This window comes from Carya illinoinensis, chromosome 1 (genome assembly GCF_018687715.1).
Source record: "Carya illinoinensis cultivar Pawnee chromosome 1, C.illinoinensisPawnee_v1, whole genome shotgun sequence".
Taxonomy (NCBI): domain Eukaryota; kingdom Viridiplantae; phylum Streptophyta; class Magnoliopsida; order Fagales; family Juglandaceae; genus Carya; species Carya illinoinensis.
The window spans coordinates 51,718,424-51,730,403 of record NC_056752.1 but is presented as its reverse complement, the minus strand read 5'-3'; the positions used below and the strand labels follow the sequence as shown (position 1 = coordinate 51,730,403).

The following is an 11,980-nucleotide window of genomic DNA, read 5'->3' as shown; positions in this document are numbered from 1 at the left end:
TAAAATCTAAATTATCCATATCAACTAGATTTTTAACATTCATGTATTCTAAACAAAATGCTGTAAATTAAGAAAAACCTTAATTATTAATATCAAGTTTGAACATGTCTTTGCTTAAATATCCCTTCCCCACGAAATTACCATTTTTGGTAAGTACAAATTTATCTGATTCAAAAACTAATTTAAACTCAAACTTATTCAGAAGACTACCAGATACAACATTCTTTCTAATTTCTGGTACATAATACACGTCTTTGAGAGTAAGTACTTTTCCGGAGGTGAACTCTATTTTTATTGTCCCTTTGCCTTTAACTACGGCAGTGGATGAGTTCCCCATGTATAGAACATATGTATCTTCCATTGGCTCGTACCTCTTGAATAAACTCTTGTCTTTACAGACATGCCTTGTTGCTCCTGAATCAATCAACCAGGAGTTATCTCCTTCAAGAGTATTGGTCTCAGAGATCATAGTTTCAAAATTATCTTTAAAACCAAAGTCATGTGGTTTCTTTTTAAGAAAACGACATTCTCTTTTATAATTACCTTGTTTGCCACAATGGAAGCAACTTACTCCCAGATTCTTCTGATTTTCATTTTGGAAGTGACTTTGTTTTCTTTCAAAATTATTCTCTCTTTCGGTTTTTATATTCGGATTCACTGGGCTGTTTGTGTTGGTGGGTCTTTCCTTCCTCTACCATGTGCATGTTAGAAGTTAAATAGTCACGCTCTTCATTATTGTCTCTAAGCCTTATCTCTTCTTCTATACGAAGATGTTGGCCTAACTCTTCTAGAGACATTTCTTCCCTTCTATGTTTCAAACTTCTTTTGTATTTTTTCCATGATTGAGGAAGTTTATCAATAATGGATGAAACTGATATGGATTCATCCATTTTCATGTTATGTTGGGAGAATTGATCAAGAATATGCATCATAACATTGAATTGTTCAACAACAGACCTAGAATTTATCATATTATAATTGAAAAATTTTGTAGTTAGAAATGTCTTACTTGGAGCATCTTCCAAAAGATACTTAGCTTCAAGTGTGTTCCATAGATCCTTGGCAGTTGCCTTGTTCTGGTATGCGTCAAACAATGTGTCAGACATTGTATTGCAAATATGTCCTTTACAAATATAGTCGTCTTGTACCAATTTGATACTTGCCCGACTTTGAGCGATTGTCTCGTCTTCATTTACAGATGGTCTAGGAGTAGTTAGAACATAAACCACTTTGAGATTGGCCAAGAGAAAGTGCATCTTCTTTTGCCAACGTCGAAAATTGGTTCCATCAAAACGATCAAGTTTTACAAACTCTAAAGTAAACTCTCTCAAACTATGCGCCATTAATAATTGAAATATTGTCTTAAGATTGTTGGAACAAAAGGGGCTGCAAAACAAAAATAATGAGAGAAAGTTTGCTTCAAGGCGTGTTACAAATGTCGTTTTCCTTAAGACAATATTCGCCCCCACCAATTACGGTATGCACATGGGTTACAAGCGAATTTACTTCCAAGATACAATGAAACTTAGAACAAGTCTGTTTGTCTAACTGCGTTATGCACACACAAAATTAGACCTCGAAGACCCTCAAATTTTACTATTCAACCAAGAGATTAGAAATCTGTTCTCTACAGAATGAACAGATCCTAATAACAAGTTTTAAAGAAATAAAAACTTTTGAGAGAGAGAGAATTTCAAATTTGTCTTTATGTGTTCTGTCAATTATGTTTTTCTACATTAAATTTTACCAAGTGATCCAAAGGTTGGACCCAGTCTAATGGTAACGTTGGTTCCTGTTCATCCGTCTCACATTGGTTTGATTCCCAAGTGGCGTGACTTTTGCCTTAGACCCAGTCCAATGGTCACGTTGGTTCCTCTTCATCCGTCTCACATTGGTTCGATTCCCAAGTGGTGTGACTTTTGCCATTTATTTTCCAGGCGCCAATTCACAAGCCCAGATGCATGGCTATTTTCCATTTTAATTGCAGCGCCTCGCACTTGCTTGTGCCCCCTTCACTTGTTGCTACATAAAATCAACAAAATCTCTCCTTTGAGAGAGGCATGGCTTGAACCCATGTCCTTTTGATTGAGAGGAGCAATCAATACCACTATGTCAAGTAATGATTTGTGGCGACCCAAATATTATAACCATAAGCAATAGCTTATAAAATTTCCTTCAATTCTCTTTTTCCAAAATAATTCATAACTTTCAAAAATAAATCCCAACATATTATTAATAATAAATATAATATATATTATTTTGGAAATATTTCCAACATGATAGACTTGGGAAAATTGGGATTCTCCTAGCCTTCAGGTGTGACTGCTGTGTAGATGGAGCCTATGAAGACTTGAACCATGTTTTTCTGCTGGGCAAGGTAGCTAAGGATATTTGGAGGAGATGCGCCAAACAGGTTGGTATGTTGAGAACTGAGTTTGAGTCCTGGATAGAAGCGGTGAATTTTTGGTATCATAGAGCATAAAAAAAGTCTGCCCGTGGATTGATAATTGGAATTATTCTAGCTGTTGTTACATGGCAGCTATGGACTCGTAGGTGCTGTGCTAGGATGAAAGGGAACGTGGATTTGGTGGAGGAGACATGGAGGAAAGTAAAATTCTGGCTTGCCAAATTAAGCGAGAAAAATTGTGTGAAGTAATGCCTATCATCACAAGATAAGACTATATTAGCTGACCTGAATATTCATCCAAGGGGCCGATACAACAGAGAATTAAAGGCTGTCTACTGGTACAGATCGAAGCAAGGCTGGATTAAATTAAATACTGATGGAAGTAGCAGAGGCAATCCAGGCAAAGCAGGGGCAAGGGGTATACTATGGGATCCTTCATGGTAATTTTATAAGAGCCTTTTCCTTTCCCCTTGGTAATGGAACAAATAATTATGCAGAGTTTATGAGCTTACTTATAGGCGTGAGATTCCTATGCCAACTTGGATTGAATAACGTGGAAATTGAATTGGATTCAATAATAGTAGTCAATTGTCTCCAACTGTCTAAGTGTCATGTCTGGTACTTGGAGAATTATTGGGATGAAGTATGAACTTATGAGCTTATTAGGAGGAAAATGCTTCACTATCTGTCACATTTATAGACAAGGAAATGCTCCCGCAGATTACCTGGCTCGTCTTGCATCGGATAATGGTGCTGCTATGCTATCTTTGAGTCAGTCGGAGTTGGTGCCTCCTCTGTTAAGAGGCTTGTTAAGAATCGACAAAGCTGGCCTACTTTACATCAGAAAGTGCTGATATACACGGAGTCTTGTGGTTTCTTTTCTTTTTTGGTTCCTTGACTTTGCTGGAAGGTTGCCTAGCAATTTTTTGTGGATATGGTCTGGACTTTTAACCACGGTTTCCTCTATCATAAGTGGCTTTATTAATTTATTCGGGAAGGGTCACTTAAACATGTGGTCCGGACTCTTTTCTTAAAAAAAAATAATAATAATAAGTTTCCCAGCCGACGTATTCCATTATTTGAGGAGGGTCTCGCGTCTTAAAAGAAAACTTGTGATTTTAAAGAAATGATTTTTCATTGTTTCAGAGTCAAACAACTGTTACGGATGAATTTCGAAAGATATTTCACTGTGAAATCTGTCCACTGTCTAGGAACTCTGCCATTTCTATTTTGGCACTTCAAAAGCCACCGTATAATGTATATGGACTTCAACCTCTCTATAAATACGCACCAAACATTCTTTCATTGAAGGGAGAAAGAATAAAACCCAGCGAACCATAATTGGTAACCCATTTCTGCATTTCCGGGTTCCGGGCCTGAAATCTTCGCCCTTATTTACTTTCAGTTCCAACCAACAGTCCTGGGTTTTCTACAATGGAGAGTGGTGATATTTACAACGCGTCGCTATGGAGAAACAATACCATGGAAGTTTTCTCAAGGTCTTCCCGAGAAGAAGACGACGAAGAAGCTCTTAAATGGGCAGCGCTACAGAAGCTTCCTACTTTCAATCGTCTGAAGAAAGGTTTGCTGACTACGCCGCAAGGCGTGGCCAGTGAAATCAATATACATGATCTTGGAGTTGAGGAAAATAAGAGTTTAATAGAGAGGCTGTTGAAGGTCCCCGAAGAGGATAATGAGAAGTTCTTGCAGAAGCTCAAGGATCGTATCGACAGGTAACTTCAATGTTATTTATATTTATGTAAGTTTTGTTCATCCTATTTATCCAACATGTCTTTTTTTTTTTCCTTTTTTTTTTAATTTTTAATTTTTATAAGTATGTTTTATAAGAATTTTCAGTTATGTTTTTTTAAAATTAAATTTCTCAGAGTAGGAATTCCTCTTCCGACAATTGAAGTCCGATTCGAGAATTTAAAAGTTGAGGCAGAAGCTCATGTTGGAAGCAGAGCTCTACCTACTTGCTTGAATTTCTCCGTTAACATTTTTGAGGTAATTAACGTTGTGTAAATATGTAAACCTTTTTTTAACACTGTACAAATATTGACGCTTTTCATTTTCATTAGTTTTATACAACTTACGTCCGTTGTCCTTTGATTTTGAAGGGTTTCTTGAATTATCTTCATATTCTTCCAAGTAGAAAGAAGCATTTGTCCATCCTTCAAGATGTTAGTGGGGTCATCAAGCCAAGCAGGTGAGGAGGCAGCCCTTGTTCCGATTATCTGAATGACCTCTCAATGTTTGATAATCTCCCTCTTTAATATTTCACCGTCAGGGTTAGAACTTTTGTTGTACTTTTTTAACATGGTTCGTGTACGTGTGACGTTTTCACATAGAATGACGTTACTTTTGGGTCCTCCAAGTTCTGGAAAGACCACGCTCTTGCTGGCTTTGGCTGGAGAGCTCGATCCTGACCTGAAGGTATAAAAGTTCAGGACTTTTTCAACATTTTGGATTGCTTATTGTTATTTTTGGTTTTATATCTAATATATGAAGCGGAAATTCTCTTTCAGTTTTCTGGGAATGTTACTTATAATGGCCATGAAATGCGGGAGTTTGTTCCCCAGAGAACTGCTGCCTATGTCAGTCAGCATGACCTCCATATTGCCGAAATGACAGTAAGGGAGACCTTGGCCTTTTCTGCAAGATGTCAAGGGGTCGGATCACGTTATGGTTAGGATACGGATAGGCCTTTGTTTTTCTTCTATCCTTCCTTCATTGTACTCTTGAGATTGTAATCGAATTATTTATTTGATTTAAGCTTGACCTTTCTTTTAACACCCCCTACTGCAGAGATGCTGGTAGAGCTAGCAAAAAGAGAGAAAGAAGCAAATATTAAGCCCGATGCTGATATTGACATCTACATGAAGGTAAGAAGGACTACACTTCCACTTACGTATCACATTAGGAGATTATAGCTTAACGTATACGTATAACTATAGCATAATGACATACCTTTTTAGCTTGATGATTGTTTTATAGATGAACAAGTCGTTTATCTTGATACAGGGGAATTCTCTCTCTCTCTCTCTCTCTCTCTCTCTCTCTCTCTCTCTCAATTTCCCCTTCACACAATATTTTCGTAGTTACTGAGATATTACAACGGCAAAAACAGTCGCCTTCCATTAATGTGTTATGTGCAAGCTATGTTCAAACCAGAAGAATAATTTTTTACATTTGCTTTTGAATTTTTTTTTATATGGGATTGTTAATTCAGGCAATAGCAACAGAAGGTCAGGAGGCCAGCGTGGTGACAGATTATATTTTAAAGGTAACATCACTGCAAATTGTTACATAACGAGGAAAAGAGTTTATAAAATCCAAGGTAGTTTACCACGGTTCATGTCTCATCCAATCCACTTTGCAGGTTCTGGGATTGGAAGTCTGTGCAGATACTTTGGTTGGGAATCAAATGTTACGAGGTATATCTGGAGGACAAAGAAAGCGTGTAACAACAGGTAATCATTCCTAGTTCAATGTGCACAAATATATATTTTCTGTGCGAATGTAGGAATAATCTTCAGATATATGAAATTATAGGTGAGATGTTGGTTGGACCATCTAAGGTGCTATTCATGGATGAAATATCAACTGGTCTGGATAGCTCGACAACTTTTCAGATTGTGAATTCAATCAAGCAATATGCTCACATTTTCAATGGCACTGTCATGATCTCACTCCTCCAGCCAGCACCAGAGACTTACAATCTTTTTGATGACATTATTCTCCTCTCTGATGGCCAGATTGTATATCAGGGTCCCCGTGAGCAAGTTCTTGAGTTTTTTGAATTTATGGGCTTCAAATGTCCTGAAAGGAAAGGGGTGGCCGACTTCCTCCAAGAAGTAAGTCTAAACATAGCTTTTTTTGTTTGTTTCAAAAGCTAACAGATATTATTATCTTCTAAAAAGAAGAGGACTGCATGCAAAATCTTATAGTTGAATTCACACGTAACCGATTTGTCATAGGTGACGTCAAAGAAAGATCAGGAGCAGTATTGGGCAGCTAAAGATGAGCCTTACAATTTTGTAACAGTCAAGGAATTTGCCGAGGCATTCGAATCGTTTCTTGTGGGACGGAAACTTAGAGAAGAGCTTGCAACTCCATTTAACAGGGCAAAGAGCCACCCAGCTGCTTTGACAACTAGAAAGTATGGTGTTAGAAAGGCAGAGCTGTTGAAAGCTTGCTTATCAAGAGAATTCTTGCTTATGAAGAGAAATTCGTTTGTCTACATCTTCAAGCTCATCCAAGTAAGTTTTTTAGCTTCATTTTGATTTTGTGTATTATATATTTATATATAATGTATGTATGTATGTATGTATGTATGTATGTATTACATTTCATTACACATGATTGTGATTAAATTTTACCTTTTCTGTTCTTTTAGCTTCTAATAATGGCCTTGATTGCAATGACAATTTTCCTACGGACGGAGATGCACCGCAATTCAGTGACCGACGGAGGGATCTACGCTGGTGCTTTGTTCTATGGTGTTGTTGTTATCATGTTTAATGGTACAGCTGAGATTTCCATGACAGTAGCAAAGCTTCCAGTTTTCTTCAAGCAAAGGAATCTCCGATTCTATCCTGCATGGGCATACTCTCTTCCTTCATGGATCATCAAGATCCCTATTACGGTTGTAGAAGTTGCTGTCTGGGTTTTTATCACTTACTATGTCATTGGATTTGATCCAAGTGCTGGAAGGTAAAAGATAAGATAAAAAAAAACTATCACTTCTATTATTAGCCCGTAAAGAGTTGTTTCAATATCCTTTTTCTTTTCTATTTCAAATTATTTATTTCCCAATCATGTACATATTCCAGGTTTTTTAGACAGTGCCTTCTGCTCTTAGCTGTTAATCAGATGGCTTCTGCATTATTCCGCTTCATTGCAGCAATTGGTAGGGGGGACCTGATTATTGCCACCACATTTGGTTCATTTGCACTGGTCATGCTTTTTGCATTGGGTGGCTTTGTCCTGTCAAGAGGTATAATTTAACAAGTTCATAATGCTGTATGTGGCCTCTATCGTTATTGAACTGCAGCCTACTTAATGCTTCTTTTGTCATTGCCTACTCCCACAGATAACATGAAGAAGTGGTGGATATGGGGTTACTGGACGTCACCTTTGATGTATGGGCAGAATGCTATAGTAGTTAATGAGTTCCTTGGGAAGAGTTGGAGACATGTAATTTCTTGAACTAGTCAATGTGCGGCCTTTTCTCTTTATTATCTTTAATAATTGTCTGACAGTTGTACCTATTTTTCTGTTAAAGGTTCTCCCAAACTCAACGGAATCACTGGGAATTGAAGTGTTGAAGTCCCGTGGATTCTTCCCACATGCCTATTGGTATTGGATAGGAGTAGGGGGATTGATTGGATATATTTTAGTTTTCAATGCTGGCTTCACTCTGGCGCTCGCTTATCTCAATCGTGCGTTGCTCCACTTTATCCATTTCCATACATACGAACTTGTGATATTATGTGTAGTAATTTGGTATAAACAATTGTGCAGCATTGGGAAAGCCACAGGCTTTTAAACAAGAAGAACCTCAAAGCAATAGGCACGATGACATATCAGGACAAGCCAGTCAGTCACCACGTAGAGGAAATAGCTCAAGTCACCAATTCAAAATAGGTGATATATCTCATGAGATACAGCTGTTTGTGTGTTTCTATTCCGTTATTCTATTCTTAATTTATGTTGTTTCTCTTAAAGCCAACTGAATTTTGTGGACCTGCAGGGAGTAGAACTGAAACTAGCATGAGAAGTATTTCCTCTAAGTCCTTGTCTGTTAGTGCGGAGGATACAGTAGAGGTCAATCGGAATAGGAAAAGAGGCATGGTTCTTCCATTTGAACAACGTTCCATTACCTTTGATGAAATTACATACTCGGTTGACATGCCACAGGTAATTTGCAGCAATTATAAAATGGTTTGTAAATGAAGTGAATTTTGTTTCAACTTTCAAATCTACACACTATTTGTTTAAAACGACTTTGCAGGAAATGAAGATTCAAGGTGTTACTGAAGATAAATTGGTGCTCCTGAAGGGTGTGAGTGGTGCTTTCAGGCCAGGAGTTCTCACAGCTCTGATGGGTGTCAGTGGTGCTGGTAAAACAACTCTGATGGATGTGCTGGCTGGTAGAAAAACCGGTGGATATATTGATGGGAATATCACAATTTCTGGGTACCCAAAGAAGCAAGAAACGTTTGCTCGAGTTTCTGGATATTGTGAGCAAAATGACATCCACTCTCCTCATGTTACTGTGTATGAGTCCTTGCTCTATTCAGCATGGCTCCGCCTATCGCCTGATGTTGATTCTGAAGCAAGGAAGGTTGGTATCTAAAATTGGAGACTTTTATATTCAAATGCTGACTTTGTTTCTGTATTTTCTTATTATATTCTAAAGCTTTATCTACTAGTTGAAGATCTCTGGATGACAAAAAAATTGGAGTCATCCCATAAGCTGCATGAATTCTTAAACCAGCACGGGTAAAGCTAATTTTAGAAAATGAAAAATGATTGCAGATGTTCATTGAGGAAGTTATGGAGCTCGTGGAATTGAAACCTTTGAGGCAAGCATTGGTTGGGTTGCCTGGTGTGAATGGCCTTTCGACTGAGCAACGCAAGAGACTTACCATTGCAGTAGAGCTAGTTGCCAACCCCTCCATAATTTTCATGGATGAACCAACTTCCGGGCTGGATGCTAGAGCTGCTGCTATTGTCATGAGGACTGTGAGGAACACTGTGGACACGGGAAGAACAGTTGTGTGCACCATCCATCAGCCAAGCATTGACATATTTGAATCATTTGATGAGGTGAGGAATACTAATTAACCGAATTGTTTGGAACTTTTGGGGACCTTATCTTCTGTAAACAAGTATGACATATTTAACATGAAATTACAGCTATTCCTAATGAAGCGTGGGGGTCAGGAGATATATGTAGGGCCATTGGGTCGCCATTCTTACCATCTAATCAATTATTTTGAGGTATGATCTCAAGGACCATCAGGAGATATGTACAGTCATAATTATCCTGTAAATCTTTTTCTTTCTGAAAGATTTTGCTAATACATTTACCTCTGCTACATCAAGGGAATAGAGGGAATCAGTAAGATTAAAGATGGTCATAATCCAGCGACTTGGATGTTGGAAGTTACTTCCTCAGCACATGAAACGGCTTTGGGAATTGATTTTGCTGATGTGTACAGAAATTCGGAGCTCTACAGGTCGGTCTAATAATATACCTGACTAAGTTTTAAGACTGAAATAATATCTTTGTTCCCATCATCTAAACTACAAAAATAAATGCAGTCGTTATGTTGGAATTTTTTTACAAAACTTGTACCATTGAATGCCAAATATTACAGGAGAAACAAAGCACTTATTAATGAATTGAGCAGCCCTGCTCCTGGATCAAAGGACCTCTATTTCCCTACACAATACTCACAGACATATTTCACACAATTCATGGCTTGCTTGTGGAAACAACACTGGTCATATTGGCGCAACCCGCTGTATACTGCCGTAAGGTTTCTCTTCACAACCATCATAGCCCTGATGTTCGGGACAATGTTCTGGAACCTTGGCTCAAAAGCGTAAGTTACAACTACAGAACTAAGCAATTCACAAATGTGCAAATTCTTGTAATATCTTTGAGCTTTTGAGTTGAATTTCAAACATTGATGATCACAGGACAAAGAAACAAGATGTATTTAATGCTATGGGTTCGATGTACGCTTCTGTTCTCTTTATCGGTGTTAAAAATGCCAATTCAGTGCAGCCAGTGGTGGCTGTTGAACGAACAGTCTTTTACAGAGAAAAAGCAGCAGGGATGTATTCAGCCTTGCCTTATGCCTTGGCACAGGTACTGACAATTTTTCCAGCTACGACATCTTATTTATTTTTAATCAAACGCATGTGTAAGACATCAACTTCTCAATAAGATTTAAACCCACGTTCATGCAATTTCATTTTTTGTTACAGGTTCTGATTGAGCTCCCATATGTTTTTGCACAAGCTGCGGCATATGGTGTCATAGTTTATGCAATGATTGGTTTTGAATGGACTGCAGCTAAATTCTTTTGGTATATATTTTTCATGTATGTCTCCCTTTTGTACTTCACCTTCTATGGCATGATGACTGTTGCTGCGACACCAAACTACCACATTTCTTCCATAGTTTCCTCCGCATTTTATGCACTATGGAATCTCTTCTCAGGATTTATAATCCCAAGACCTGTAAGTTCTTATACTCGCAATTCTTTCAAGCGCATCTCCCTTTCATCTTCTATACATACTACCCTCGAGTAATTTTTTTTCTCATCTTTCATTTTCCTACCTGGTAAAAAACAGAGGATCCCAATTTGGTGGAGATGGTACTCTTGGGCATGTCCATTAGCTTGGACCCTTTACGGGTTGGTTGCAGCACAGTTTGGGGATAAGAAGGACATCCTTGAGAGTGGGGAAACAGTGGAAGATTTTGTGAGAGAGTATTTTGGTTTCAAACATGAGTTCGTGGGAGTGGTTGCAGCTGTCACTGTTGGGTTTGCATTACTCTTTGCATTTATCTTTGCTCTGTCCATTAAAATGTTGAACTTCCAGAGGCGATAGTTTTTTTTTTTTTTTTTCTTTTAAATGAGTACTCGAATGGGATGTCGAGTAGATTAAAACAAAAACTTGTGAAGTTCTTTGTATTTCTTTTATAACTTACATGTATCATATGGCACCGGTTCATTATACAAACAAAAATAAATAAATAAATAAAAACAGTGTGTCTCCTACGGTCCTGCCCAACCAGCAACATTTCAGTTTTTGGACTAATCCCATGATAGCATGACTTGGTAAAACAGCGAATTTCTTCAGCCATACATGCATCTAAAGCATGGTGTACAAGCAGCTCCAGCCCTCATGCCTTCATTACAACACCTGACTAACAATATATGCAAAGAAACATTTCCCCCACACTTCTTTCGCAAATAAAGCCGTGTCAACGAGGAATTGGCTCGATATCATGGTATATTTGAATGGGAAAAAAAAAAAAATGCAGTTAATGGTTAACGACAAACATTCTGCTAGGCAATCATCGTCCCTCCTTTAGATTCTATTAGATTCTAGATTGCTCTTGAAGCTGCTAAATTCTTAGATATATATAGTTCCCCTTAATTTTTTTTCTTCTTTCCTATCTACAATGAGCGTGCTTTGATGCTAACGTTAGCTAAATTCTACTTCTAGCAGAAAGCACAAGGTGTTAATATGAGTTGCAGAAGTGGTTAGTTCTTATTTTTAAGACCATTGAGTTATTGTAGGATGCTGATGACCCAATAAAATCTATATTTGGCGGAATTCAGCAGTCTAATCTTACGAATGCAGCAGTTTGGCTTACAATGTATTCACAGATACTAAATATTGGTATAGTACTTATAATTTTACCAACACTAAAATTGGAAATAAGAAATGCATTGAAAATATAATTTATAGAGCCAGAGTCTACTTAATTGTAGATATTCTTGTCAGTAAGGTGAAATAGATTCACCGGATAGAGGAGTGACTTCC

General features: G+C 37.8%; 2 protein-coding genes across 2 annotated transcripts; one reads left to right on the top strand and one right to left on the bottom strand.

The window, feature by feature from the left end:
- Positions 1 to 623: 623 nt before the first annotated feature.
- On the bottom strand, positions 624 to 1,343 carry LOC122300936. The gene has a single exon (XM_043111944.1). It carries the CDS (start codon positions 1,341 to 1,343, stop codon positions 624 to 626), a length of 720 nt encoding a protein of 239 aa, XP_042967878.1.
- A 2,176-nt stretch (positions 1,344 to 3,519) lies between these two features.
- LOC122282872 (pleiotropic drug resistance protein 1-like) lies at positions 3,520 to 11,208 on the top strand. The gene is made up of 24 exons (XM_043094932.1): positions 3,520 to 4,140; positions 4,294 to 4,414; positions 4,528 to 4,616; positions 4,759 to 4,843; positions 4,936 to 5,095; positions 5,216 to 5,292; positions 5,640 to 5,693; positions 5,790 to 5,880; positions 5,963 to 6,264; positions 6,388 to 6,669; positions 6,807 to 7,123; positions 7,243 to 7,406; positions 7,503 to 7,606; positions 7,695 to 7,851; positions 7,934 to 8,056; positions 8,163 to 8,329; positions 8,424 to 8,756; positions 8,951 to 9,241; positions 9,332 to 9,415; positions 9,521 to 9,654; positions 9,796 to 10,023; positions 10,121 to 10,292; positions 10,412 to 10,666; positions 10,781 to 11,208. Exons 1-24 carry the CDS (start codon positions 3,842 to 3,844, stop codon positions 11,036 to 11,038), a joined length of 4,347 nt encoding a protein of 1,448 aa, XP_042950866.1. The 5' UTR covers positions 3,520 to 3,841; the 3' UTR covers positions 11,039 to 11,208.
- The last annotated feature ends 772 nt before the right edge of the window (positions 11,209 to 11,980 follow it).

What these genes read in the sequence shown, in the direction of transcription:
- LOC122300936 (XM_043111944.1), bottom strand. Translation starts at nt 1,343, where the DNA reads ATGGCGCATAGTTTGAGAGAGTTTACTTTAGAGTTTGTAAAACTTGAT.
- LOC122282872 (XM_043094932.1), top strand. Translation starts at nt 3,842, where the DNA reads ATGGAGAGTGGTGATATTTACAACGCGTCGCTATGGAGAAACAATACC. An exon ending in AAGTCACCAATTCAAAATAG is followed by an intron (nt 8,057 to 8,162) that starts GTGATATATCTC and finishes GTGGACCTGCAG; the next exon opens with GGAGTAGAACTGAAACTAGC. An exon ending in ATCTAATCAATTATTTTGAG is followed by an intron (nt 9,416 to 9,520) that starts GTATGATCTCAA and finishes TGCTACATCAAG; the next exon opens with GGAATAGAGGGAATCAGTAA.